General features: G+C 65.0%; 4 protein-coding genes across 8 annotated transcripts in view; 2 read left to right on the plus strand and 2 right to left on the minus strand.

Moving 5' to 3' along the window:
• The first annotated feature begins 6 nt into the window (after positions 1-6).
• On the plus strand, positions 7-13,353 carry DVL1 (dishevelled segment polarity protein 1). Of its 2 annotated transcripts, none has more exons than XM_023192821.2 (15): positions 7-259; positions 6,098-6,167; positions 6,373-6,494; positions 6,699-6,802; positions 7,049-7,187; positions 8,072-8,165; positions 8,266-8,335; positions 8,465-8,604; positions 8,791-8,867; positions 8,950-9,017; positions 9,163-9,315; positions 9,950-10,081; positions 10,164-10,331; positions 10,417-10,623; positions 12,046-13,353. In XM_023192821.2, the coding sequence occupies exons 1-15, from the start codon at positions 90-92 to the stop codon at positions 12,417-12,419; spliced, it is 2,088 nt and encodes a 695-aa protein (XP_023048589.1). In that variant the 5' UTR covers positions 7-89; the 3' UTR covers positions 12,420-13,353. The 2 variants fall into 2 exon arrangements, with proteins under 2 accessions (XP_023048589.1, XP_023048590.1); XM_023192822.2 differs by having other exon boundaries at positions 9,163-9,240.
• Positions 13,354-13,756: 403 nt separating this feature from the next.
• Positions 13,757-19,077, minus strand: TAS1R3 (taste 1 receptor member 3). 2 transcript variants are annotated; one of them, XM_023192815.2, is made up of 6 exons: positions 18,944-19,077; positions 16,659-16,959; positions 15,791-16,573; positions 15,473-15,676; positions 15,216-15,336; positions 13,757-15,094 (listed from the first exon to the last, which is right to left on the minus strand). In XM_023192815.2, the coding sequence occupies exons 1-6, from the start codon at positions 18,991-18,993 to the stop codon at positions 14,142-14,144; spliced, it is 2,412 nt and encodes an 803-aa protein (XP_023048583.2). In that variant the 5' UTR covers positions 18,994-19,077; the 3' UTR covers positions 13,757-14,141. The 2 variants fall into 2 exon arrangements, with proteins under 2 accessions (XP_023048583.2, XP_023048582.2); XM_023192814.3 differs by lacking the exon at positions 18,944-19,077 and adding an exon at positions 17,061-18,389.
• A 115-nt stretch (positions 19,078-19,192) lies between these two features.
• On the minus strand, positions 19,193-23,293 carry CPTP (ceramide-1-phosphate transfer protein). 3 transcript variants are annotated; one of them, XM_023192827.3, is made up of 3 exons: positions 22,979-23,293; positions 21,041-21,237; positions 19,193-20,832 (listed from the first exon to the last, which is right to left on the minus strand). In XM_023192827.3, exons 2-3 carry the CDS (start codon positions 21,160-21,162, stop codon positions 20,310-20,312), a joined length of 645 nt encoding a protein of 214 aa, XP_023048595.1. In that variant the 5' UTR covers positions 21,163-21,237; positions 22,979-23,293; the 3' UTR covers positions 19,193-20,309. The 3 variants fall into 3 exon arrangements, with proteins under 3 accessions (XP_023048595.1, XP_023048596.1, XP_023048597.1); XM_023192828.3 differs by having other exon boundaries at positions 23,194-23,288; XM_023192829.3 differs by lacking the exon at positions 22,979-23,293 and adding an exon at positions 22,492-22,932.
• Positions 23,294-23,355: 62 nt separating this feature from the next.
• Positions 23,356-27,519, plus strand: part of INTS11 (integrator complex subunit 11) — a 12,546-nt gene continuing 8,382 nt past the window's right edge. Inside the window, exons 1-3 of the mRNA XM_023192823.1 lie at positions 23,356-23,480; positions 26,482-26,579; positions 27,040-27,113. Of these exons, the coding sequence (XP_023048591.1) occupies positions 23,453-23,480; positions 26,482-26,579; positions 27,040-27,113 (200 nt within the window). The 5' untranslated portion in view covers positions 23,356-23,452. The remainder of the gene's footprint in view (positions 23,481-26,481; positions 26,580-27,039; positions 27,114-27,519) is intronic.

The raw sequence follows: 27,519 nt of genomic DNA on the forward strand, positions 1-27,519 counted from the left end.
GGGCGCAGGCGGGCGGGCGGGGAGCGCCCCGCGTCCGAGCCCCGGGCCGGGCCCTGAGCGCGCGGAGTCCGCGCCGCCGCCGCCGCGCCATGGCGGAGACCAAGATCATCTACCACATGGACGAGGAGGAGACGCCGTACCTGGTCAAGCTGCCCGTGGCCCCCGAGCGCGTCACGCTAGCCGACTTCAAGAACGTGCTCAGCAACCGACCCGTGCACGCCTACAAATTCTTCTTTAAGTCCATGGACCAGGACTTCGGGTCAGTCGGCCACGGGGCCTGCGCGAGCCTGGCGCGCGCTCGGGGGTCGCACCTGCCAGCGCGGGGACGGGGTGGGGGTCCTGGGCGGTCCGCGCCTCCGCCAGGTGCGGCGCTGGTGGCGGCCTCGGCCCGCGTGCGGCGCGCGCCCACCTGTCTGTGGTGTGGGGCAATGGCAGGCTGGGGTCCCGGCGTCCCTGGTCTCAGCCTCCCGGTCCCGAGTCCTGCCTTGGCCCGGGTGAGACTCGGTCGGCCGCATCCCTTCCACCGGGGCTGGCCGGGAGCGCCTGCCGTTGGTGTGGGCTGGGGTCAGGGGTGTGTGTGTCAGTGAGAAGGGAGCAGGGTGGGGTTTCCTAGCTGGGACGGGAAGACGTGGGGGGACAGGTTCACCAACCTGTCTGCTAGGGTTTGCAGAAGCTTACCAGGGCTCAAGACAGGTCCTCCTGGCCCCCTTCTCCGGGGTCCCTGTGACAGGGCGGAGGTCAAGGGCCACTGGTGGCCTTGAAACTTTATTCGCCCATCCCTGCTCTGAGCTCCATGTCTGCCCCGTCCCCACTGAGCCACAAAGCACTTGCATTCCCAGAGCAGCTCAGACCATCTGCTGTTTCGGGGCAGCCTGGGTCAGCGTCTCAGTGCCGGGCCTCGGTGGTGGTGGTCCCCGGTGAGGAGACCCCTGCTGTGCTGAGCTGGGCCCTCTGGGACAGGGAGCAGCAGGCTGGCTGTCTGCTTGAGGCCTGGCCTAGCCCAGCCTGGCCACCAGTAACCTGAGTCCCCAGTCCCAGCTCAACAGTGCTGGGGGCGGGCTCAGGCCTCGTGGCCCCAGGAGGTGAGCCTCCGGCAAGCTGTGTCCTTGTGTGTGGCCGCCTCTTGGGATTCTGACATTAAGGCTGTTTCCTGCATTCTGTGGTTGCAGGGTCCTCAGGCAACCCCAGGTCCAGTCAAGCTGGGTCCGCTCTGGGGCTCTCAGGAGGCCCAAAGGACATCTGAACAGCTGTACTTTCCTTCCCCACCCCCACCACCAGGCAAAGCAGAGAGGGCAGGGTGCGTCCTTGGCAGCCTCTGAAGGCTGGGCGCTCCCCGCTCTGCTCGGCGGCCCTCCTGCCCGCTCCAGTCAGGTTGGGCAGGAGGAGGCGGTTTGTTTTCTGAGTCTCGTCCGGGCTCCTCCCCCACTGGGGCACCTTGCAGTCCCTGCTTCTCTGGGCCTGGGCATGGGGCATGTGTCAGGTACTTTTGCTTTTAACTTAGTTTATTATTCTAACAAAAGCTACCAAAGTCACTAATGCTTTTTGTCACAAACATGTGGCACCAATAAATGCATAGTGAGGTGGTGCCCAGCTCCCAGGTTCTGCTCCTGGACCACGCTTTGGGATGAAGCCCTGGGGGGGAGTCCGCCTTCTGCTCCTGACACCCACCGGGGGCTGCCCAGGGCTGAGACAGCCTGACTGTTGCCCCCATACACCTTCCCACAGTGGCTGCATATGCTGGGCACATTTGGAGGACCCGGGGGTGCCCGTGCCTGGGAACAGGGTGGGCAGGTCTGAGTGTCGAAGCAGGCTTGGGGACGCAGCCGGGAAAGAGACGGGAGCTTCAGTGTACAGCTTTGGAGGCTGCAGGCTTACAGGGAGCTGGGAGGCAGTGGGGCTGCGGAGGTCAGGGCTGGGCTGGGCTGTGGGGCTTGGAAAGAATGGACTGGGGTGATGTTGGAGTCCTGACACGGGGGCCTTGCTCTGTAGCCTTCCAGGTCCTCTGGCTGGGATGGGGGGCCTTGCTCTGTGTCCTGCCTGCTCCTCTGGCTGGTGGCCTCAGGAGCCTACGGAGGACCCCTGTCGATTGCTTCCTTGTTCCCTTCTCCTGAGTTCTACTTGCTGAGCTCTCAGCGCTGTCTGTTTTGTGGACTAGAGCCCCTGTGGGAGGGGCTGGTCAGTCATACTCTAGCTTAAGTGAGAGCTGAACTAGACACTGGCTCTGGATACCAAGTGAATGTAGCTGGAGGTGGGGGGAAGAGAAGGCAGGTCCTGGCTGGTCTGGGGTGGCCTCCATAAGAGAGGGAGCCTCAGGCTGGGGACCCTGAGGAGGTCCTGGTAAGTCGGGGGTTCCTGTACCAGCCCCTGCTGCTGCATTCTCAGCCCAGCCCTGGTTCCCCTGGCCTAGGCTTCAGAGCGTGACTGACCACCTTGCAGCGCAGGGAGCCTGGGTCGTGGCCACAGCCCCGTGCCCTGGGCCGGGCCCCACTCCCCACACATGGCTTCGGCTCAGTGGGAGAAGGTCCTCCTCCTGTCCTCCACTTTTCATGTCCTGGTCACAGGTATTTTGACCTAGGATCCTCAGGGCTGGGAGGAGGGCAGAACTGGGGAGGGTCTCCATCTGGTGCTGGGTTTGGTGGTGGGCAAGGTCTTGCCCAGCCTTTGGCCGAGGCAGAGGAGGGAGGGTGTTTGGCTCCGGGTCCTCGCTACTGGGTGCGTGGTGGATGCTGGGCCTGCTGGACTTGGCATCGAGCCCGTCTGTTGGGCACAGCTCCCGCAGTTCATCTCCGAGGTGGGGATGACCCAGGCCCAGGAGTGGGGGATGGATGGAGGCAAGGCTGTGGGCCCAAAGCCCCAGTCCCCGGGGCCGCCTGCCCTGGGCCTGGGTGTTGTGACAGCTCCTTGTGCCCTGGGTGGTGCTGTGGGGGGCTGTGGAGTTGGGGAGGCTCTGCCTGGCCTGGGCTGCTGGGGGGGTTCCCACTCCGCCCTCCCTGGCTGTGCCACTTGGGGTCTCTGACTCAGCCTCTCTGTGTCCCGAGTGCCTCCCTGATGTTGGGAGTTCACCTACTGCCCTCACAGCCATGGCCAGGCAGGGACACTCGAGCCTGTGTGGCCTGAACCTGGGGAGGGGGCTCAGAGATCCCAGGACTCGGCACCACCTAAAGGACAGGCTGGTGGAGAGCTGCTGGCCCTGGGTCAGGGCTTGAGAGGCCGCAGATCCCCAAGGCTGAGGGCCCTGACCTGGGGGGTGCACAAGGGGGTCTGAGGGCACGAGATGGCTCTGCGCCGCCTGCCCTGGGCCAGCTACCCGTGCCAGCTTCCATCTCTGCCTTGGGAGAGTGGGGGGCGTTCAGGACCACACCACATCTGGGGCAGCTGGCTGTGGCCTCTGGGAGTCTGGAGGGTCCTCTGCATCCTGTGTGGCCATGCTGGCTCCCAGGGCGCTGCCTCTGAGTGGATTCCTCCCCGGGGCGGATCTGTGGGGGCGGCATGCAGAGGTTAGCCAGGCCTCACAGGGAATCCCCAGGTGGGGGCACAGTGCTGGCAGGGGCACCCCTGGTAGCTGCCCTGAGTTTCAGCAGAGGCTGCTCCAGAGGTGTGGGGACCCCACGTGGTGGGTATGCCGCCAACGCCTGGCCGGCCTCCGGCACCCTCCCCCATCTGGCTGGGGTAAGGACAGCAGGGCTCTGCCTGGGACCTGGGCACTGACCCCTGGAGCCCCAGGCAAGCCCCACCCTTCCCTCTGTGCTGTTTGGGTCCTGCTACCTTTCTCCTGGCCCAACCAGGCTGGGGTCTACACCCTGCCACCAGGGGCAAGGGAGGACTTGTTACACCCTGTTGGGCTGAAGAGGGCGGAGGGAGTAGGGCCTCTGGGCCCTGGCTGGACATCTGTGCGGGGGCAGGGAGCAGGGACATCCCAGGCAGCCTGGGGTCTTCGTGAGGCCCTGGCTGGGTGGGCAGTGCGGGCTTGGGCCACTCTGGATGGTGGGAGGCGGCAGGGCCCCCTGCCGGTGAAGCCAGGTGGGCATTGCCCTGGGGTGCTGGGTGGCCGAGTGTCTCCCTCGGGTGAGTCAGAGGGTGCTGGGTGACTGTCTCCGTTGGGTGAGTCAGAAGGTGCTGGGGTTGGGTGCGGCAGGGAGAAGCTGCCGGCCAGGCCACCTGGGGCCATGTGTCGGGCTGAGGTAGGGACCCTGTTGTGGTCAGGTCCCTCAGAGACAAGGGCTCACTGTGGGTCCTGGCCTCCTGGTGGCAGTTGGTGGTGGCCGTGGTGTCCATGGGGCCTGCCTCACCCTGGGTTTCTCCATCCTTTCAGGTGTGACAGCCTCTCACTGTGGCAGCCTCAGCCTGGCATGGGTCATGGCCTTATCTGGGAAGGCTCCTGTGTGGGGGCAACAGACATGGAGGGGTCTGAGAAGTGACCTTCTCTGCTCTTTGGGGGCGTCATGGCCATGGCCTGGCCCTGGGAGGCCTGGGGAGGCAGCGGCAGGACCCCAGAGGGCTGGGGAGGGGTCTCTGCTTTGGCCCTGCCTGCTGTCTTCTCTGCCCTGAGGCTCGGGGCCTCTTGCCAGCAAGTGGGTGGGCCAGGGCTTGGGTGGGAGTGTGGGTTTGCCACTTCGCTGGGGGCCTCCTGCTACCTGTCGCTTCGGAGCCTGGCTGAGTCAAGGTGCCCTGGGGCCAGGGGACCTGGAGCGGCCGGTCGGGATGGCTCTGTAGCTGGCAATAGGGTTAGCAGCCACAGGGCGCTTCCTGCCAGGTGTGTGGCCAGGCCCAGCCCGTCTCTGGGCTCCCATTTCTCCACTGGGCCCAAGTCCTGGGTGTGGAAAATGCTGCTGGGCAGGGCAGGGTACCAGGGGGCGGCGTCCGGATCCTACCCGGCCCTCGGAGGTCAAAGTGTGAATGTCGACCACAGCCCTGCCTGCCTCGCCCCTTGGCCCGGGCACCTGCCCCTGCCCTCCGAACTCTGAGCTCAGGTCACCCGGCCTCCTCCTGGTTCGTGTCCCCTGACCCTCTGCACCTTCCTGGGTGCCCTCTGCCCCATTCCCAAGCCCATCTGACCTGGGGGTGGACTGGCGAGGCAGCTGGCCAGCTTGCGCTCCCAGGGGCTTTGCCGGCTCTGCGTCCCCTGCTGCCCCGCTAGGTCCTGAGGTGCAGGGAGGCCTGGTGAGTGGAGGTCTTTGTCTCCCTGGCTAGGTGGACAGGACAGGAGGGTGGTGGGCTGCCTCTGGGAACCAGTGTGCCCTCCCAGCCCACCTGCATCCGTCCGTCGGGTCTGAGTGTCCTTGAGCATGGACTGTGAGCCTGGCTAGGGGTGCAGGGCAGGGGTCAGGCAGAGCCCCCCTTCACAGAGGCTGACTCTGGGCAGGCAGGCACAGGGCCTGGGACCTGAGGGTGCTCCTGAGACGTCAGGAGGGTGGAGTGGGGCCATAGGGTGCGGCTGGCCTGATGGAGAGGAGGCTGCTGGGGGATTTGGGCTCCTGGTTGGGAATGACAGATCTGAGTGCAGGGGTGGGTGCAGGTGGTGGTCTGATGCCCTGGCTATTGAGGGGTGGGGGGCTGGTCTGGAGCTGGCTGGGAGGTGGAGCAGTGGACCTGTGGTTTGGGGCAAGGGACAGGGAATAGCCTGGGAAGGCTTGGGCCCCGGTAGGCGTAGCTGCTGTTGCTGAGGAGGCTGGGGCCTGGCCCTGAGGAGTCCCAGCGTGGGGGAAGCTCTTGGTGGGGGCTCCAAGCCCCAGGACCAGATGAGGTGGGGGGGGTGGAGACAGCGTCTGGGGCCACCACATAAGTAAGTCTGAATTGAGGGCAGCTAGGCACAGCGGCTTTCCCAAGGAGGCCTCACCCCAGCTGTCCCCCCACCTGAGGGCTGGGGACCTTTGACTGAGCCTCCCCTGTGGGGATGTCCACAGCCACTGTCACCATGCGTGGGGGGGGTGGCCCAGGATATGACGGAGAGGAAGGACGGTTCCCGAGAGGAGAACGCACTAGCAGGGGTGTCCACAGGGCGATGTGTGGGGAGGCGGGGTGCCTGCTCTCCAGGCCTCACCTCTAGAGCCACAGGGTCAGGCCCCAGGTGGGGCCTCACGGCTGCATCTGCCCACAGGGTGGTGAAGGAGGAGATCTTTGATGACAACGCCAAGCTTCCCTGCTTCAATGGTCGTGTGGTCTCCTGGGTGAGCCCCTGCGGCTGGGCCCCGAGTGCTCGCCTGGGGAGCGTTCCAGCGTGGGGCTCTTCCCGGGGGAGGTGGTGGGTGTGGGGAGGCCCTGGCAGGCTGGGTGCGGATAGGGCGGTATGCTGGCTCCCCCGTTCCCTGGGTGCCCTGAGGAGGCGACCTGAAGGCGGGTGGGCTGCCCTGAACATGCCCGCTCCCTCCACAGCTGGTCCTGGCTGAGGGTGCTCACTCGGATGCGGGGTCCCAGGGCACGGACAGCCACACAGACCTGCCCCCGCCTCTGGAGCGGACAGGCGGCATCGGGGACTCACGGCCCCCCTCCTTCCAGTAAGGGCACCGTGGGCACTGGGCCCTGCTACTCCAAGCCTGTCATGGGGGACGCTGGCCAACGGGAGGGAGGCCTGCCCGGGCTGGTAGGCGGGCGTGGCACCTGCTGGGGCTGGGGTCCCACCAGCGAGGGGAGGCTGGGCTGGGAGGCATATGAGGGGCTGGGGCCACAGCCTCCCCACCTGCCCTGCTGTTGTTGTACAGCCCGAACGTGGCCAGCAGCCGTGACGGGATGGACAACGAGACAGGCACGGAGTCCATGGTCAGCCACCGGCGGGAGCGTGCCCGACGCCGGAACCGTGAGGAGGGTACAGTGGTCATATCTGCTCTGCTGTGGACCCCCAACCTCCCTGGGACCCCCATGAGCCATGTTCCTACCACAGCAGTTCCTGTCCCCCAGCCAGTGGCAGTGCTTGGGTGGAGGCTCAGGCCCAGCGAGCCCACAGTCAAGCCACCAGCTTCCAGACCCACAGGCGTGTAGCACTGCCAGACAGCCTCAAACACAGGACCTCTGGGAGACGCTGCATTCAGCGCCCAACCTGCTGCCCCCACAGCCGCCCGAACCAATGGGCACCCAAGGGGAGACCGACGGAGGGACGTGGGGCTGCCCCCAGAAAGCGCGTCCGCCATCCTGAGCAGTGAGCTTGAGTCCAGCAGCTTTGTGGACTCGGATGAGGATGGCAGCACGAGCAGGTGCGTGTGTGTCTGCATGCCAATGTCTGTGTATGTGATGCGCATGTGTCTGCATGAGGTGTTTTCACATTACACGTGTGTCTGCGCGTGCATGTGTGTGCATGCAAACGTGTACATGATGCACGTGTGCTTGTGCGCGTTCCGCATGAGGTGTGTTTTCACACTGCATGTGCCTGCGTGCAAATGTGTGCGATACTCATGTCTGTGCATGTGTGCGTGTGTTTTCACAGTGCACGTGTGTGTCTGCGTGTGCATGTGTGCGTGTGTGCATGTGCATGTGTGCGGGTGTGGGGGAGTGTGTGCAGACATGCGTGTGTGCAGGTGTGCGTGTGTGTATGTGCGCGGGTGCATGTGTGCAGGCATGCATGTGTATAGGTGTGTGTGTGTGCGGGTGCATGTGTGCAGGCATAGGTGTGCAGGTGTGTGTGTGTGTGCAGGTGCGTGTGCCGGCGTGTGTGTGCAGGCGTCCGTGTGTACAGGCATGCATGTGTGCGTGTGCGGGTGCATGTGTGCAGGCGTGTGTGTGTGGGTGTGCACGTGTGCAGGCGTGCGGATGTGCGTGTGTGTGCGTGTACAGGTGTGCGTGTGTGTGGAGACGTGCGTGTGTGCAGCTGTATGGGTTTGCATGTGTGCCAGTAGTGGCGCTGGCTACATGTGTGCCCAGTTTGCCTGTCTCTGGGATTTTTGTGTGTGCTCACGTGCACATCACGTGTGCAGGGCCTGGGGCGTGGACGTCAGGCACTGAGCCTGCTTTTGAACAAGCCTGGCCTGGACACCCGATTCCCAGGTTCAGCCCACCCAGCATTGTGGGGGGCGGAGTCCCACCCCCCCACAGCCCCCCCATCCATGTCTAACTTCTCTGAGCTCTGACGGCCTGTCCCCAGGCTGAGCAGCTCCACAGAGCAGAGCACCTCATCCAGGCTCATCCGGAAGCACAAACGCCGGCGGAGGAAGCAGCGCCTTCGGCAGACAGACCGAGTAGGCAGCGGGGTGGGGCGGGGCGGGGCAGGGCTGGGGAGGTGAAGTCAGCATCAGGCAACCCTGTGCCCCTCACACGTGCCCCCCCTTCCCTCCGCAGGCCTCTTCCTTCAGCAGCATAACCGACTCCACCATGTCTCTCAACATCGTCACTGTCACGCTCAACATGGGTGAGGCCTCGGGGCGAGGGGTGGGGGCAAGGCAGGGGCTGGGCGTGGCCGCAGCTCCCCGCTCGGCTCATGGGGTGAGGGTTAGGGGCAGGGGCGGGGCTTGGTCGTGGCTCACGGCTCTTCCCGCAGAGAGACATCACTTTCTGGGCATCAGCATAGTGGGGCAGAGCAACGACCGCGGAGACGGCGGCATCTACATCGGCTCCATCATGAAGGGTGGGGCAGTGGCCGCTGACGGCCGCATCGAGCCTGGTGACATGCTGTTGCAGGTTGGTCTGTGGGGACTTTGGGGTGATGTGCGGCTGCGGGTGGGTCTGTGGGGGCTTTGGGGTGACGTGCAGCTGCTTGTGGGTCTGTGGGGGCTACAGGGTGACGTGTGGCTGCGGGTGGGTCTGTGGGGGCTGTGGACTGAGCTGCACACCCTGCCTGCACCACCCTAATCCCCACCCCTGCAGGTGAACGACGTGAACTTTGAGAACATGAGTAACGATGACGCGGTGCGGGTGCTGCGGGAGATCGTGTCCCAGACGGGGTGAGCGCTGGGGGCACTGGAGCGGGAGGGGCCGGGCAGGGGGGACCATGGGGGCCTTGCTGTGTGACCACCATTCTTGCAGGCCCATCAGCCTCACCGTGGCCAAGTGCTGGGACCCAACGCCCCGAAGCTACTTCACGATCCCACGGGGTGAGTGACCCTTGGGGTACACGGGGCGGGATGGGGAGGGGGCGCCTACCCAGCCTGAAGGCCTCTCTCCTCTGTGCCCTGCGCTCTGCCCTCCCACCCCGTCCGTCTGTCCACCTGTCGTCATCGCCACATGGCGGCCACCCAGCTGACCCGGTGCGGCCCATCGATCCCGCCGCCTGGCTGTCCCACACGGCGGCTCTGACCGGAGCCCTGCCCCGCTACGGTACGAGCCCCTGCTCCAGTGCCGTCACGCGCACCAGCTCCTCCTCACTAACCAGCTCCGTGCCTGGCGCTCCACGTAAGTGGCAGCTCCCGAGGGCCCCAGCAGAAACTAAGACTTGGAGGGGGCATCTCTGCCAGCCCCCGGCATGGCCACCTGCAGCCGTCATGGGGCTGTGACGTGCGTGTTTCCCGTCCCCAACACCCTGCACAGACGTGTGTGCACAGGCACCCGTGCCCACCTTGCGCAGCCCACCCTGCTCGTGGTCTGTGTGTTGGGAGCAGGGGATGTATGTGGGGCCCCTATGTGAGGCGCACTCAGGGGGTCCCAGGCAGGGGCCAGGTCTCCACTCTGCTTCCTGCCGCTAACATGACTAACTGCCTGCGCTCTCGGGCGGGGCATGCGGGGAGGGGAAGGGGCCTGCCCCGTTCTCATTACGCCCTGGTCTGCGGGGTGGGGTGTCCTCAGCCCACTTTGTGCCTAGCATCCTGATGAAAAGTGTCTGCAGGGGTAGGAGACGAAATGTCCAATACCCCTGCCCGCGCCCCAACCTCACGGGGGTCCATCCTGCAGTGGGTCGGGGGCCTGCTGTCATGCACCCTCCAGCCTGGGCCCCCGGCGCTGGCTTTGCCTAGAGGCTCCCCTGGGGGTGCAGGGCCCTGAGTCCCCCAGCCTTCAGCTGCTGGGGCTGAGGCGGGGCTGTGCTTCGCAGAGCTGGAGGAGGCGCCGCTGACGGTGAAGAGCGACATGGGTGCCGTCGTCCGGGTCATGCAGCTGCCGGACTCGGGACTGGAGATCCGTGACCGCATGTGGCTCAAGATCACCATCGCCAACGCCGTCATCGGTGAGTGGCCGTCCCTGCGGGCCGATAGCGCCAGGGGCGGGGCTGCGTGCCCGGGGCGGGGCTGACCGCTGCTGCCGGCCAGGGGCGGACGTGGTGGACTGGCTGTACACACACGTGGAGGGCTTCAAGGAGCGGCGGGAGGCCCGGAAGTACGCCAGCAGCTTGCTGAAGCACGGCTTCCTGCGGCACACGGTCAACAAGATCACCTTCTCCGAGCAGTGCTACTACGTCTTCGGGGACCTGTGCAGCAGTGAGTGGGGGCCGCGGGCTTCAGGGCGCGGGGGAGGGGAACGCCGGAGGCCCCTCCGCGGCCCTCACCTACCCTCCCCCGCCAGATCTCGCCACCCTGAACCTCAACAGTGGCTCCAGTGGGGCTTCGGATCAGGACACGCTGGCCCCGCTGCCCCACCCGGCTGCACCCTGGCCCCTGGGTCAGGGCTATCCCTACCAGTACTCGGGGCCCCCGCCCTGCTTCCCGCCTGCCTACCAGGACCCGGGCTTTAGCTATGGCAGCGGCAGCACCGGGAGTCAGCAGAGTGAAGGTGAGAACCCCGCCCCCACCCGCTGCTGCTCCGCCCCCAGCTCCACCCCACCCCCTGCTGCTCCGCCTTCAGCTCCACCCCACCCCCCTGCTCTGCGCCGCTTCTCTGCTGTACCCCACTCCATGCTCCTGCTGTGTGCTTGGGCCCTGGGTGGGCCCCTTCTGGAAAGGGCAAGTACCAGGGGGATCCAGGAGCCAGTGTGAATGGGGAGGACAGGGAAGCGTCTCACACAGGGACAGCCTGGACCCCACCTCATCTGGGTGGGGTTGGGAGGAGGGGCCTCTGGGAGCCTGGAGGCCTGGGTGGCTGTGCCTGGTAGGGGTGGTGGCTGGTGCTTCTCCTATGGTAGAGGCAGGAGGCCAGGAGACCATGTGGCCAAGGGCTGTGTGACAAGGACAGGGCAGGGGTGACCAAGGAGTCAGGGTCACTTTCTAGGCCCCAGGACACAAGAGGGTGGCAGCTGCAGCCCGGGCAGGGAGCCCGATGTGGATGGTGCCATGCACAGCTGTGTGCCCGTGGCTGGGATGGGTTCGGGGGGCGGGGGGATCCAAGGTGTCCCTGAGGCGTTGCCTGGTGGAGCAGAAGCCCCAGTGGGTGGGGTTGGTGAGGCCAGCGGGGGTGTCTGCAGGCCCGGGCGGGGGGATGCAGGTGGCAGCCCGGAGGGCCCGGGAAGGAGGACGAGAGAGGAGAGGTGGCTGGAGGGTGTAGGGCCGCAGAGAGGCCACGCTGGGTGTCTGCTGACTCTCGACTGGTGCTTGTGCCCACTTAAGCCCCACCCAGCCCGCGGTCAGGCCCCACTGGTGGCGGGTGGGTGCCGGGCAGGTGCCGGGCAGCCGGGCGTGTAACTCGTGCTATCCCTTGCCTTGTGCTGAACAAGCCTTAGACTGAAGGACTAGCGGAGTGGACCTTGGGCCGGTAAGCCAGGGTCCCGCCCGGCGTTCCTCAGCATGTCCCCAGCTGGCCATGCCCTCCAGCTCCCACTGCATCTCGGGAGCCCAGGACGGGGCTGAGCTGAGTCGTCCGTCGGCCAAGGCCCTGGGTTGGGGGGACAGTGGGGACTCCGGTGGGGAATCCAGTATGGCCATGGGGGCACCGGGCACGAGGGGCCCTCGCTGGCACCTCAGTCTTTCAGCCGCAAGACCAGACCCTCAGCTCAAGCATCGGGGTGAGGCGTGGGGGCGCCCAGCTAGCTCCAGGATCCTGCCCGCCTGCTACTGCCCCCACCAGCGCGTGCCTGCTGCAGCTGCCCCTGTGACCCTGGGGGTGCCGGCCCTGTCCTCGCTCCTGCATGGCTGCCCCACCCCGCCCCGTCCTGCACGGGCCACCCTTCCTGCCCGGTCACTTGGCGCCTGGCGGGGGCGGTTCTGGACGTGACCAGGCCTGGTGTTGACGGTCTCCTCTCCCACCCTGTTCCACCCCCAGGGAGCAAGAGCAGCGGGTCCACCCGGAGCAGCCGCCGGGCCCCAGGCCGTGAGAAGGAGCGTCGGGCGGCGGGAGCCGGGGGTAGCGGCAGCGAATCGGATCACACGGCTCCGAGCGGGGTGGGGAGCAGCTGGCGAGAGCGTCCGGCCGGCCAGCTCAGCCGTGGCAGCAGCCCACGCAGTCAGGCCTCGGCCACCGCCCCAGGGCTCCCCCCGCCCCACCCCATGACCAAGGCCTATACGGTGGTCGGGGGGCCACCTGGGGGACCCCCTGTCCGGGAGCTGGCTGCTGTCCCCCCAGAATTGACAGGCAGCCGCCAGTCCTTCCAGAAGGCCATGGGGAACCCCTGTGAGTTCTTCGTGGACATCATGTGACGTGGCGCTTGCCCCCAGCCTTGCCCAAGATGGGGAGCCAGTGGTCCTGCTGCACGAAGAGCTCGTGTGGGCTTGCCTTAGTCAGGGCCAGGCCGGGAGGCAGGGTAGGGGGGCAGGCTGGACCACCGCCATCTGCCCCAGCAGCCTGGCTGCTCCGGCTCCTGACAGCACCTGTTTCTGAGCAGCCGTGTTGCGGGCGCTCCTCTGCCCCTCAGCGAGAGCCTCAGGGACCTCCCAACCCCTTGTGTCTGGTGGTGATCCCTCCTAGGATGAGGAAGACCCCCTTGGGCTCTGGGCTGACCCCCACCTCCTGTACAGCTGTGCACAGGCCCCCAGAGTGACCCATGCGGGGCAACCCCCTGCAGTGCACAGGCTCCACCCATCTAACCCAGGACCGGGCCTCCTGGGGGTGGAGCTGGAGCCCCCTGGTCCCTCTGGTTGTCCGGAGTAGGAATCTAATTTATTTATTTATTGCCTGGCTGGTGGCTCGGGGGAGGAGGTGGCCCTGTCAGCCGTCCCACCTGCCCCTGCCCCTTGGAGCAGCCTGCACCTTTCCTCTCCCCTCCAGCAACACAGTCGAGTCTGAAAGTATGTGGAGGACAGGACGGGAAGATGAGAGAGGGCTGGACATCCTGCCCACCGTGTCCCAGCCAGGGCAGGGAGGGACCGTGGCCTGCAGGGTCGAGGGGCCCCAATGTGCACAGCTGCCGCAGGGAGGGAGGTCTTGGGGAGATGGGCGGTCAGCTGGCCTGTCCTTGGTGCGTGCACACATCGCAGCCTGCACACAACCGCGGCCTTCCTGGCGTCTCTGGCCCCCACGTGTCTGCGCTGTAGATATTGTATCAAAGTCCCAGCGTCTAGATGGTTAACATAGAGCTGCTTCTGTGTAAATGCTGCTTATTTTAAACACTAAAAAGCGTTTAATTTTATGGGACAGACGTGTGGCCTGTGCCCCTTCTCTGCAGCTGGGCTGCCTTGGAATGAGGCATGGGGGGGGCTGGTCCGGCCTCCTCTAGGCTCTGCTGGGAGCTGACCCTGGAACTCTGACCCGAGACCCTGTGGGCCTGGTGGGGCGCTGACCTTGGCCCCTGCTGGGCAGTTTTCTGTCCATGGTGCTGGACCCCGCCCCCACCCCACCTGGGCCAGTACTGTCCCTAGTACTGGTGACAGTCACGATCACGATGCTGTCTACCCACTGGACCAGGGCAGAGAAGGAAGCTGGGTGCCACCCCCACCTGGGCGGGCTCTGCCGTGGGCATATACCTGTGTGCCCCCACCCAGTCTCCCACTGCTGTTGTGCCTGGCGGGGTGCTGGGTGGGGGCCCCTGGCAGGGCATGGTCAGGTTGACAGGGCCTGGCTTGGGCTTGCAGCCATCTGGCTGGGGCCTCCCTGTGTCCTTTTTCTGAGCTCATGGTGTGGGTTGTGGGGACCCTGGGAGCCCTCTGGGCCTCCTTCCGGAACAGTGCGTCTGGGTTACCGGGGCAGGCCTGGTCTGGGCACAGAGGGACAGGGACAGAGCTTGGCTCTGGGGCCCAGATGGTCACAGGGGTGTCCACGTGCTGCAGACGCAGGGGTCACTGTGGGGTCAGGGTCAGGAGACAACTTGGGGTCAGAATCTAGAGCAGGAGGGTGTCTGTAGGGGGACACGGGTCATTGCTGGCTTAGGGGGAGCTCAGCTAGGTCTGGGTTCACCGGGGCTGAGGTCGCAGGATCAGGGTCACTCAGGTTTCCCGATTTCCTGTGTCTCCGTCGTTCCGGCCTCGGGCATCCCCAGGGCCCCTTCCCAGGATGAACTCGGGGTTGTTAAGCTCCGGCTGCCGCACGAGCAGGTAACACCTGGGCAGGTGGAAGGCAGCCAGAATGCCCAGGACGCAGAGCAGGAGGGCACCCATCTGCACGGCGGGCCTGAGGACCACCTGTACATTGGCCAGGAGGGGCACGAAGGAGACCCAGGTGATGAAGTAGGCCAGCATGGCAAAGGTGAGACCACGGGCACGGTTGTAGCGGCCTGGCCGGCTCTGTACCAGGAAGGTGCCCAAGAAGCAAAGGAAGGCCAGTGTGGCGTTGGTGGCGTGCACGAGGCCAAAGCTGACCCAGGAGCGTGTGCGGCAGTGCACCAGCGCCTCTGTGGGCAGCATGTGCCAGTCTGTCACCACCTCCGGCGGGAAGGCCACCAGGTACCAGGCGCACAGTGCGGCCTCCACCAGCATGGCCAGCAGCACCACCAGCCAGGCCCAGGGCCCCCGCAGGCAGCCACTCAGCCGGTCTGCCCAGCTCAGAGGCAGTTCTGACTCCACAAAGATCTCGGCCGCCTGCAGGATGAGTGTGCTCAGGCAGCCGGTGAGCGGGAGATGGGATGAGGGCTGCTGGGCCAGGCAGAGGGCAGGACTGGGCTGGCCAGGGAACAGGAGGACGCTAAGGCAGACCAGGCCCAAGCACACCAGGCCAAAGCAGGCCAGGGGCCCACCCGAGGCCTGAACCAGTGGGCTGTCACGATGGCGAATGAACAGCCCCAAAGCGGCCAGCACAAGGCCCAGCACCAGGCTCAGCAGCAGGAGCAGCAGCAGCACAGCCGGCTCACCCCATGCCAGGAATCGAAGCCTGCGGCGGAAGCAGCGTGTGCTCCGCTCCGGGGACCACTCGTCCTGGTTGCAGAAGGAGCAGGCGAGGTCATCTGTGAGAGAGGAGGAGAAGGGTGCCGGCCTTGTCCCCTGTGGGCTCTGGCCTCAGAGCTAGGACATGGCCGGACCGGCCCCTGCTGCGTTACCACACCCGCTGCCAGGAAGGCGGCTTACCTGGGCTCTTCCGGTAGCTGCCCGCCTTGCAGTCCACACAGTCGTAGCAGCAGGAGTGGAACCCCTTGACCCGGCGCACTTGGCCCTCCTGGCACTGCCGCGAGCACTGGGACACGGGCTTCTGCACACAGGCCTGGTCTCTGGCTCTGCTCGGCTGGGCATGCCCGCGGGAGACAGGGACGGCCCCCACCCCCAGGCTGCACCCTGCCGCAGGGGCTGCCACAGGGGCACGCCAGGTACACCCACCCTCACCTCACCTGGTTGTTGGACGTGTGCCAGCGGATCTTCAGGCTGTCTGTCCAGAGGCTGCCGTTGAACCTGCCCACGTCGTGGAGCTCGGGCACTGGGCCCTGCCACACCCACAGCTTCAGGTCGTACTCCACGTCCACGTTCCCGTTGCTGTTGAAGCGTAGCGTCAGCCCGCCCGCGTGGAAGGTCAGGTTGTACATGTTCTCCAGGAGCTGTGGGCGGGAGATGGGGCTAAGCCGCCAGCTACCTCCAGCTCAGGCGCGGTGGCCGTGCCTGGTGGCCCGGGCACGTGCAGAGGTCGGCACACCCCCATCTCCCGGGCTCACCTGCCAGGGCTTCACGGGGTCCTGCATGAGGCAGCCTGAGGCGTTGCACTGCAGAGTGTTGTGCAGGGCCTGGGCCACGCTGTACACAGCTGCGTAGACAGAGAACGTCTGGTGGTGGTTTAGCCCGGCACTCACGTTTTGCAGCGTGATACAGTCACACTGCGGGCAGCGCGGGCCCACCACATCCTCCTCCAGACCCTGCTCCCTCTCGCCCAGGGCGGCGCAGAACGCTGGGTCAGCGGCCAGGGCCAGGTGGGTCTTCACATACTGGGAGAACTTGTGCAGCTGGGCACCCCTCTGGAGAAAGCCAAGCACTGTGCCCACCTGGGCCATGCCGGGCAGCCCCATGACCAGGTCAGAGGTCAGCCAGGCCTCGGTGGCCACCCACACCTTGGACGAGAGCTTGCTGCTGATGCTGTAGCTGAAGAGAGCGTGGGCGGCGCGCGGGGTGGCGAACAGCAGCACCACCTGCACGCTGCTCTGGTTCACCTGGTGCAGCACGTCCTGCACCCTCCCCAGCAGCGGGCCATCGGCACGGGGCAGTGGCACCAGGCCCTCGTGTGCGATGCAGATGCCGCGCGCCGTGGCCAGGGTCGAGAAGATGCCCAGGCCCTGCCGGCCATACTCGTCGTCACTGCCCAGGGCGGCCACCCAGTTCCAGCCGAACTCCTGCAGCAGTTCCACGGCGGCCGTCAGCTGCACACGGTCGCTGGGCACTGTGCGGAAGAAGGAGGGGAAGGTCTCCCGGGCACTCAGCAGCTCCATGCTAGCGCCATAGCTGACCTGCAGGGGCCAAGAGGCATCTCCTGACTCAGGGGCTCCCATTGGCAGGGCTGGGTGGGGGTGGGTGATGGTGGGGGGCGCCCACCTGGGGCATGAGGAAGAAGCCGAAGAACTTGCCGGTGACCACAGCGAGCTCTGACGAGTGCGGCCCGATGACGGCCAGCACGCGGGGCTGGTACTGCGTGTAGTTGCAGTAGGCGGCAATGTCGCGGCTGTCTGCCTTGGCCAGGAACATGAGACTGGGCTTCATGGCCACCACAGGCTCCGAGCACGTATCGAAGAGGTCGTAGCCTAGGCGCAGCCCCGGCAGCAGGTCCGACCTGTTGTTGATCTCCTCCACAGCCATCTTCATGGCCAGTGCCCAGAGCAGGCCATTCGAGGAGAACCTGGGGCCACATGGAGCCACAGATGGCCTCCTCAGCCCCAGCTCAGGAGCACCCCAGGCCTGGTCACCCTGACCCCGACCCGGGCTGTCCCACCTCCATACCTGGTGCACACGGGGCTGCTGGGCCGTGTCCGGCTGCTGAGGCCAGCCTCCCCGGCCTCACTTAGGGGGAACAGTCCCCCCAGCACGTAGTCCCCTTTCATCCTAAGTTGCTGTGAGAGGCACAATGGGGCCCCTGTCCCAAGGTGCAGGAGAGCCCAGAGGCTGAGGCCCAGGACAGCAGGGCCCAGCATGGCAGAGGCAGCTTCCAGCAAGGTGGCTGCCTTGAGTGGGGCCTCACGTGGAGAGAGCCCGGGGCGGGGAGCGGGCAGAGGATTTGTTTAGCAAAACCCTTGCCATCCTCACTGGCCACACCCTGGGGCCCCAGTGGTGTCCTCGCTTTCTGGGCCTGAAAGTTTGTGCACTTCAGACTCTGCCTGAGGCCACTGCCAGGCTCTATGGCCAGCACTGACCGGCAGGCAGGCTCTGCTGACCGTGGCCTTGTTCACCGCCTGTGACCGAGCCCCTCACCACCCCCCCATTCCTGGAGTTGCCTGGCAGGCTGTGGAGAGGGGAGAGGGCAAAGGGGCCTCCGGGGCTCTGAGGTCTCAGCTGCATGGGAGGGATGCAGAGACACCCAGCTCTGGGGCTTTCCATAGGCACGGAAATGCCTCCTACCCAGCCCTGGGAGCTTCTGGCTCCGACTCAAGGCTGTGCTGGCCGGAGTTGGGGGTGGCAGGGGTGGGCCCCCTAGGCCTGCAGACCAGCCGGCCAGCTAGGCCTCCACCCTGCAGCTGGGGAGGACCCTGGGTGGCGGTGGTGCCCTCCCAGCCTGCTTGGGAGCAGAGTTCCTTGAGGGTCTCAGCCCTTCTTCTGCCAGGGTCTGATGTCTAGAAGCTGCAGGAACCACACGGCCAGCTGTACTCACACTGCTGACCCTGGCCTGGGCTACTACTGCCTGGCAGGCACACAGGTGGCTCCTGCTGGGGACAGAGTTTGCGTGCCAGGGGGACATGCAAACGAGGGAGGAAGGACCACAGGCAAATGAGCGGTGGCTGGAGCAGCACCCGATGTGCGGGGCCGGGGCGCCTCCTCTGCCTGCTTCGCTTTGGGGGTGCCCTTGGGGACACACCAGGCTCCAGGTGCAGGCCCTCAGAGGGGAACTGGGGGGCACTCAGCTTCAGCTGGGGCCCGGCAGACCTAGCAGATGCCAGGAGGTGCACCCTGGCTGGCACCTCTTCCCCACAGTGCTGTAAGGCAGGACCCGTGAGGCACATGCATGACCACAGCACACATGTATGGCACACACTAGCTGAGCACACATGCACACAGGAGCATGGCACACATATGAACCTGGCACACAGGAACAGGGGAATGCAGTACACAAATGGCACATGCAAACTGCACACACGCAAATGGCACACACGTGCACGGCACATGCAAACAGCACATGCAAACAGCACACATACACGGCACACGCAAATGGTACACACATGCACACAGCATGTGCATGGCCCACACGTGCACAGCACAAACGGCCCACGCACACACCGCCCACACGCACACGGCACACACAAATGGCACACGTGCACGGCATACACGCATGGCACATGCACAGGCCACACCTGGAGGAAGCCCTGCCCTGGGGCCCATGCAGACCCAGGCGGTTCTCCCGGCCCATATAGCAGTCAGCAGCCTTTGCCAGCACCAAGTGCAGCTCCCACAGACCCTGAGGTTGGGGTGGTGTCCAGGAAGACGCTGCTGAATTGTATCCCTTCCTGTCCAGGTCACTGTTGTGGCTGGGAGCAGCCCCCACCTCCACCCACATGTCCCATGCAGGCCTCTTCTCTTTTGCATGAAGAGGCTGATTTCTGCCCTCCTGACCCTGCCTGCCCTCCCGACCCAGCTTCTTGGTTCTGGGTGAGTCTGTGTCTCTGTTGTCTCACCTGTACAATGTAGTGTAGTGATGGGATCTCTGCGGGGGAAACAGGCACATAGCAGCCCTGCCCCCAAGGCTGGCCTTTTCTCAGGGCGTTTGTTGTGCCCTGAGGCTGACACGGCCCCCTGAGCCTGGCAGTGGGGCCTCAGCTCCCTTGGAGTTAGGTGCACCCACCTCAGCTGTGTCACTGGGGTGAGGGCCCTACCCGCCCTCATTGGGTGACCCTGTGTCCCCTCCTGGGGAATCAGGCGCCCAGTGCACCCCAACGTCCCCATCCTGGGAGGCTGTGTGATTTATTAATGTTGGAAGACGTCACATGGGTTGCCCTCCAGAAGCTCGCGCGTCTGCCGGGCAGTGGGGACCGTCCCTCTGCCACCCCGAGGTGCTGGGGTCCACTGTGAAGAGCCAGTGGCTAGGCCCCAGGCACTGGATAGTGGCTGGGCTGGTTGTAGCTGTTTGGTAGCCGTTGGCTGGCCCACAGGATCCAGGCTCTCCTGTTCCGTGCCCCTCGGGTCTCCTGGGCACTGTGGGGAGGGGGCATCAAGGGGCAGGGGGAGAAAGGACACGACGTCTCACTGCATGTAGCAGAGTCCCGGCTCCTGGGGGTCTCGGGCTGTGCTGTGCGGACCCACAGCCGCTGCGGGAGGCAGCCTGCTGCATCCGCTGGGGAACTGGGGCCGTGCAGGGCTTCAGAGGAGGCTGTCCCGAGGGCGGGGCCTTCCCGGGCCTTCTGCGAGGAGCCTTGGCTTCAGCTTCTGGCTGTCCTGCCCCCAGTCTGCCTGGCACGCTGAGGGGCAAATAAGGCAAGAGAGGTGGGGAGAGCCCACGGTGCCCAGACCGCTGTTGGGAGGTTTCTGCCAGCCTGGTCATGGATGGGATTAAGTCCCCTGGGCTCAGGGCTGCCCACCTGGGCAGGCATGGGGTACCAGGACCTGGCCTGAGTTGAGGACACGTTGGCTGGCAGAAAGGAGGACAGATGGAGTCTTCACACCCCGGGACCTGTGACTTCACCCCGATTCGCAGATCTGCCCCACAGGCTGGGGGGTGGCGACCTTTTGGGACCTTGCAGGCCCGGCCCCGACCCCTGCCTGCTCCGCTCTGCACCCTGGCGAGGCCTGGCTTGGCACGTGTGTAACAGGCTGAGGGGGAGTCATGGCTGAGGTGTCTTGTTCCAGACCGAGAGGGTGGGCCTCTTCTGGGCTGGTCGCCACCTTCTATGTCACAGTCTGTGGTTCCTAACAAGCTCAGCTCATAGGAGCAACAGTGGCTCTCCTGTTCCTGGGGTGCCCAGAAAGCTGTGCTATGGGACTCAGCCCGGCCGCCACAGCCCAGCTCTGCAGCAGGAAAGCCCGTGTGGCCCCGGCTTCCCGCCTCTAGGGCAGGTCCAGAAGGCAGTGCTCGGCATAGAGCTTCTGGGAGACATTGTAGACACGCTCGATGAAGGGGAGGGCCTCGCCCAGCATCTGCACGGCCTGCTCCGGGGACCCCACGTTCATGGTCTCCAGGAAGACCTTGCGTGTGGGCAGCGCGTAGAAGGCCACGGTGACGGTGCGGCGCACGATCCAGGGGTGGTAGGCGGCCAGCGAGGCGTTGTAGGAGTCGGTGCAGAGCACAGAGGTGCGTGCGTCCTCAGGGCTGGTGCGTAGGCCCTCCAGGAACAGCTGCAGCCAGCGCAGGGCGCGGTGCAGGCGCAGCACGGTCCGGCAGCCGGATTCGGGGTGGTGGGAGCGGCGCTCTAGGTCCACCAGCTGGTTGCTCAGCTCATGGGCCACCATGGTCTGCAGGCTGCGGTAGTGCTCGCTCTGCGGGCCGCCCCTGAGGCGCTCCATGATCTGCAGCTTGGAGACCACGTCCTTGGAGATGAATGAGAAGATGGTGCCCAGGCTGTTCAGAAACCTGTGGAAGGGAGCGGGGCTCGAGTCCTTGCCCAGGCCTGGGGCAGCCCGCCTGGGGTGCAGGGGACACTGCCCAGCCTCCGGGGGCTCACACCCATCTGGAAACAGGCAGCAAAGCTGGTGGGGACAGGCAGTCGGGAGGCAGATGCCACATATGGGACTTGGGCCAGGTGAGCACCCACCTCAGGAGGCAGCCCCAGTGCACACACCTGACCAGGCCCTTCCAGCTGGCGATGTAGGGGTCCAGCAAGACCTCTTCCTTCTCATCCAGACACTGCTTAAAACTGACCAGGACGACTTTCAGATTGAAACCTGTCTCTGAGTCATCCATTTTTCGATAGGAACGGAAACACAGTAGGGCTGGGAGGCTGCGTCGCTGGGGTCAGCTTGCTCTGTGGTTCATTTTCTGTGTGTTGGAGGGGAACAAAATAGCTGCGACCCTATTGCTGCTCACTGATTGCTCATGCCCCTCATGGAGCTTCCTCCCAGGAGCCACCTGGCTTTGCTCCCAGCCAAGCCGCAGGCTCTCAGGCACACCACCCTGACCCGCCCTTCATCAGGATTGCGCATTCACGGACCTTGGCACGGCCCCTCCTGTGGATCAGGCCACTGACTCCACGTCAGTCCCTGCTGACCCTGAGAGTGGCCCCCTCTGGCTTTATCAGACCACTTGGCCATGCCATCTGCAGCAGGTGTCTCTGCTGGTGCTTTCTTGACTGTTTTTGTTTTTCTCTCTAGATGCTATATCTGTTTTTACCAGCTGGAGAAATACTAAGCCCCTGACAAGAGCCAAGCACCATTCTAGGCACCTGGGTGCACAGGGAGTGAGCGAACAGCCATCTGGAGTGGGGTCAGATGACAACAAAGACAGAAAGTTCTGAAGTTGTAGGCAAGGAAACAGACACAGCGGAAAGCAGAGATGGGTGTGGGGCGCGGGGACGCTGCCGGGCAGGCTGCCCCATCTTCCTCACTGCCGCATCCCCAAAACCAGAAGAGAGGCTGTGGGGCCGGCACTTGCTGGATGGACCGACGCGTGTTTTCACTCCTGTTGCTGAAACTACACGTCCCACACGGATGGGTGGCCGGGCGAAAGGTTTTATCACTCTCAGAAGATTGCCACAAGGCCCTTGTACTAGCCCTGGGGAACCTTCTGCAAGTGGCCCAGGCCCTGCTCTGGATTCTGCTGGCATTCACACAGTCACTCCACAGACATCCAGGCACCCATGCTTTGTGTGTCGCCAAGCACCCTTGCCCTGTCTCCCTGGGTGCCCCAAGGGCCTGCACCTGCTCCGGGGAACCTGAGACTCAGCTGCATCCCACCTCAACCAGGAAGAACCCTTACCCCATTGGGCCTGGGGGTTCCTAGGCCCGTTGGTGCTGGGAGCCCTCTCCTGCCCTCCCTGGCTGCAGGGACTCCAGCAGGGACAGGGAGGGTACCCAGCTGTGGTGAGAGCTCCTGGCCAGGAGCAGGTGTGCAGGTTGCTCAGCGCCCTAGGACTGGGCCCTTCATCACTAGGGAACATGGGCTACAAGCACTGCCCAGCCCGTGGCCCAGGCTGCTGGAGCGCTGGTGCCTGGAGGGTGCTGAAGCCTTGCCTTGCAGGCCCCACAGGTTGGGTTGCATGCCTGGCACCAGGCGGAGGCCCCGGTGTGAGCTCACCCGGCTTCAGGTGTAGGGAATGGCTGCTCCTGGGCCTCAGGAAGATGGAGTCCCACAGACTTCCAGCACTCCCCTCCCCTCCTCAGGCCTTAATTTTGTCCACTGAGAAGACGGTCTCTGAGGCTCTGGGCTTTCCTTCTTGGTCACCAGATATTCTGCGGGCCTTGCCTGCCTGCCCAGATCCGAGCCAGTGGCAAACAGGAGCTGCCAGGAGCCTCTCAGAGCTGTGGCTGGTGGCTCCAGGACAACAGGAAGGGCAGCGGTTGTGCAGGAGGCAGGCAGCTCGCCAGCCCAGGAAGGTGACCCAGGGCACCTCCAGGCCTTTCCCAGGGCAGCCCACCGGCCCAAGGTCAGGGCTGGGCGCGAGGGCGGCCTGAACACACAGGCTGACAGCAGGCTGGGGGGACGGCAGAAGACGGGGCCTCCACGGCGCCCCAGGCCTTGTGGGTGGAACCAGACCCTGTCGAGCTAGCGCTACGAGTCTCACCTGGGAAGGGGGCACCGGACTGGATGGGCACCGATTCGGGTCCCTGCTCCACCTAGGGGCCCAGGAAAGGGCGGAGGCCCGGGGTGGTGCGGGGGAGGGGCCGACCTGAGCCACGGCTCCGTCCTGCGCGGGAGCTGGGTCCTCGGCCGCCCGCCCACCCTAGAAGGACGACATCCCCTCCCGCTCCCGGCCCCTCGGCGACCTCCGTACGCTACCGGTTGGGTTGGGAAGGTGCGGCCGGAGAGCCGGAGCCGCTCACGTGGGCCGCAGCTGCCGTCCGGGCCCCGCCATCGCCCATCGCCCCGCCCCGCCCTCGCCCACTGCCCTGATTGGTTGGATGCTGCCCAGTCAGGAGGCCCGGCGAGCAGACCCGCGTTTCCGGCTAACGCACCGGAAGTTGACACCCTGGTGGTTGCGCCTGCGCAGTGCATCACCGCGCGCGGGGCTCACGGGTCTGGGAGCGCGGCGGAGACGATGCCTGAGATCAGAGTCACGCCCTTGGGTGAGTGGGAGCCGCCGGCAGGGCTGTGGGGCGGGCTCCGTATGCGGCTCCGGGCGGGCTGGACGCCCCGCTCTCTCCTGGTTCTCATGGAGCCGGGTGCGCGTCGCGGGCGTCCTCGGTCTGCCCCTCCCGGCGTCGGCGTGGGCCCTGGTGGGAACCGAGAGGCGGCCTAGTCTCTGCACCCTCGGCCTCCGGCAGTGACTCGAGAACGCGAGCCCCGAGGTTTAGGCGGCCGTGAGGGGACGTCGCAGATGGGGCCGCGGGGCCTCCGCGCTCGCTGTGCGCTTTCGTTGGTGCGTTGACCTCCCTGAGCGGCGCGCTGCCGCCTCCAGCCCCCCAGCCCTTCAGCCCCTCAGCCCTTCAGTCCCGCAAACCCTCAGCCCCCCAGTCCTCCAGCTTCGCAGCCTAGCAGACCCCCAGCTTCTCAGCCCCCCAGTCTCGCTGTCCCGCTTCTGCCTCCTCACCTCTTGCTTTCTGTCCACCACCGTTTGTGCTCACGCCCAAATTACAGTCAACTCTCAGTTCAGCTCTTGTTCTACTTGATATTTGCAACACTGAAAAAAACAGCAAAAAACACAAATGTGTACTCTTAAGAGTCCTAACAGGCTGGGCACTGTGGTTCACGCCTGCAATCCCAGTACTTTGGAGGGCAGAGGTGGGAGGATCGCTTGAGCCCAGGAGTTTAAGACCAGCCTAGCCAACATGGCAAGACCCCATCACTCCAAAAAAAAAAAATGCAAAAATTAGCTGGGCATGGTGGTATGTGCCTGTGGTCCCAGCTACTCAGGAGGCTGAGTTGTGGGGATTGCTTGAGCCCGGGAGGTTGAGGCTGCAGTGAGCCACGATTGCCACTGCACTCCAGCCTGGGCGACAGCAAGACCATATCTCAAAAAAAGTCAAAGTCCTAACAGTATAGAACAATGCGAAGGAGGAAAGAATTAGTCAAAATCCAGGCTCTCAGAAACAGCTGGGGGGACATGGTGTTGGTGGCCAGCCATTCTGATGTCCTGGGCATTTTCCACATGTGCCTGCCCTGTGCTGTCCTGACACCTGGTCCTTCCACGGGGCAGGGGGTCGAGGGCATCTTCTAGCACAGACACTGGGACGAGATTCCATGTCCTTCCTCATGGCATGAGCGCTTCCTTGGAGGGGTGCCTCCTGCCCCGGCGGAGACACTGTGCCATGAACACCCCTGGCCTGTGCACACCCCATGGCGTTAGCGTGGGCCCTGCTGCCCTCCCCTGCTCTCTGGGGCCTCTGCGGGGTCCTCCCAGACTGCCCCTTTCCCATTTGGCCTCTTGGCCGCCTGTTCTACCCACTTTCTGGACAGTCTGATCTTTCATGTGGTTTCAGTTGCCCCCGGTCTGTACCTGGGTGTATTCTTAAGGTCACCTCAGCCAGGGTATCGGCAAAGCAGAACTCTTGTTTCACCACTTCCCTGTGCCAGGGACCGCCTTGGGCTCCATGCTTACTGGGCCAGTGCTGTGTCCTTGGGGTCACTCCCACGCCCTGGCCTGTGCGTGACTGTCCCCTGACCCTGCCTATCCCTCCCAACCCTGTTCCTCCCCCCTCCCCCATCCTGCTCAAAAGTTGGTTTCTCAGGGAGCACTTTCCTGTCATGGTTCTGGAAGTTTCAAGGCTTCCTCATCTTCCTACCTTGCTCTTCTCTGTCACAGTAGCCTCCATCTGGTGTACTTGAGGTGTCTTGTTCCCTTGTCTGCTGTCTCCTTGCAGACAGGGATGCCTCCTCTGTCTTCTCAGCCCTGTCCCCTCCTGTAGCTCCAGGCTCTGTTCCCTGGGATCACTGTGGGTCCTGTCGGGAGGCGGGACTGCCATACCTCAGGATTGGGCTTTGGAATTCAGAAAACCGACCCAGGCCCCACGCCTCAGGGCCACAAGTGCCTCTGTGGCCTCAGGTCCTTGGCCGGGAAGAGGGGCGGCCCTCCCTTCCACAGATGCCGGGTGAAGAGGGCCTCTGCGAGCCTGGCGTGGCTGGGGGTAGGAGGTGCAGAGGGAGGAGACAGCTGAGACCCTGCTCTCAGAGAGCTCACACCCAGTGGGGGCAGGAACAGGCCTAGAAGAGAACCTGAGACCCCCCCCTTCGTGGCAGGCAGGCCCTCAGCTGTGGCCCCGTCATCCTGATGGGTGGTGCTGGCTTTGGACGTTTCAGGTGCCTGGTCGGGGGAGGTGGGTGGGGGTTCAAGGGGAAAACCAGGCCATTCACTGCCATCAGACTCCCGCCCAGGCGCAGGCTGTGCAGGGGCCGTGGCCCTTTCCTTGTGGGCCCCCAGGTCACATGAGGGGGCTGAGTGTGCCTTGGCTGGCCAAGGCCTCTGGCTGGAGCAGCTGGGCAGGGCTGCTTGGCTGTCAGGAGTGTGGGAGGGCCGCAGATTAGGGTCTGTGTTGGGGGCTGCGTGGTGTGCAGTGGCATGGGGCTTGTGTTGCCCACGCCGGCCACTGCTGGACCACCGGCACTGTGTTCGTGTGGCACGGCCGAGGCTGCGTGACATCCGTCCACAGCCGACCACCAGGGGACAGCCAGTGCCAGCACTTAGGCACTCAGGCCCTTGCCTGCCTGGGGAAAGATCCTACAGGAGGCGACCTCATTGGTCTGCAGCTCTGCTGAGGGCCCAGCCACAGCCCAGGTGTGATTCTGACTGAGGTGTTGGCCCCGTAGACCAGCCCTTGTTTCTGAGGGGCTGAGGACCACAACACAGTGCCCGCTACTCAGCCAGCAGGCCACGGCCACCATGAGAGGTGGTCAGGGAGGAGCGTGTGGGCTGCCGGCCTGCACCCTGGATGTGGTGGTGTGGGGCGTGGTTCTGTGTCCCCCTTCCTGTGAGTAGGGGTGGCCCTGTTTCTTGGCCCACGTGTCTGTCCACACAGCAGCCTCGGTCTGGTTTCCTCAGTGCACTGGGCTCCTGCAGAGCTTGGGGAGGCAGCACAGGGAGCTGGGTGCGGGGGGCGCAGCACTGACTCTCACCTGCCCGCCCTCGAGTAGGGGCTGGCCAGGATGTAGGCCGAAGTTGCATCCTGGTCTCCATTGCGGGCAAGAACGTCATGCTGGACTGCGGAATGCACATGGGCTTCAATGACGACGTGAGTCCCTCGGGCAGGAGGCCCAGAGGCCGGGAGGGCCGGCCGTCTGCAGCCAGACCCTGGGCGCCCACTCAGAGCCGGACAGTGGGGCAGTGGGCAGCAGTGGTCGTGCTTGGACGACTGCACCCTGTGGGTAGCAGGGATGGGTGGGCCTGGCCGAGGCGAGCCCCTGCATAGGGAGGTGCCCCTGTACTGGTGCTGGGCTCCAGTACAGCACCAGGGCCCAGCGAGACCCTGGGCTCAGCTTCTAGCTCACATCTGTCAGTGAGGTTGGAGGTAATCTCGGCCCCTCTGCATGCTGTGAGCAGCCAGGGGTCCTGGTGCCACCTGCGGGGTGGCAGTGCCCAGCCTGAGTCTGCACGCAGAACCCCCCTTCCTGGGGGCCCCTCCCTGGGACGTGGGTGGTCCCAGGTGCTGCCTGGAGACCACGGCGCAGCCTGAAGTCTCACGTCCTTCCCAGCGACGCTTCCCTGACTTCTCCTACATCACCCAGAACGGCCGCCTGACGGACTTCCTGGACTGCGTGATCATCAGGTGGGCACCCGCTGGGGGCCGTGAGGGTCCCATGTCTGTGCCTGTGGGGCTTGGGCCCCCTTACTCAGCCTCGGCAACGTTTGGCAAGGGGCCTGCGTCATCCTTGATCCTCAGGGGGCTTCCGGGCCCCAGGATCTGCTCCCTGCCTGCCTTACTGGTCACACACACGGCCTGGTCTCCACCTGTTCTTCTGGCCCTGCCCTCTGAACCCGGCTCTCCAGGCTTCATCCTCTCCGATGCCTTCTCTGTCTCAGGAGCTTTAAACTCCACTGTCTTGTTGGAGATTCCAGAGCCCTGAGTCTTCCCTGACCCCGGCCTTTAGGGTCCAGCAGCTCATGACCCGCTGGTCTGGGTGGCCTCGCCTGGATGGCCACAGCATTCCTGCTGGTCCCCCCCGCCCCGCCCC

The sequence above is a fragment of the Piliocolobus tephrosceles genome, chromosome 1, assembly GCF_002776525.5.
Source record: "Piliocolobus tephrosceles isolate RC106 chromosome 1, ASM277652v3, whole genome shotgun sequence".
Taxonomy (NCBI): Eukaryota; Metazoa; Chordata; class Mammalia; order Primates; family Cercopithecidae; genus Piliocolobus; species Piliocolobus tephrosceles.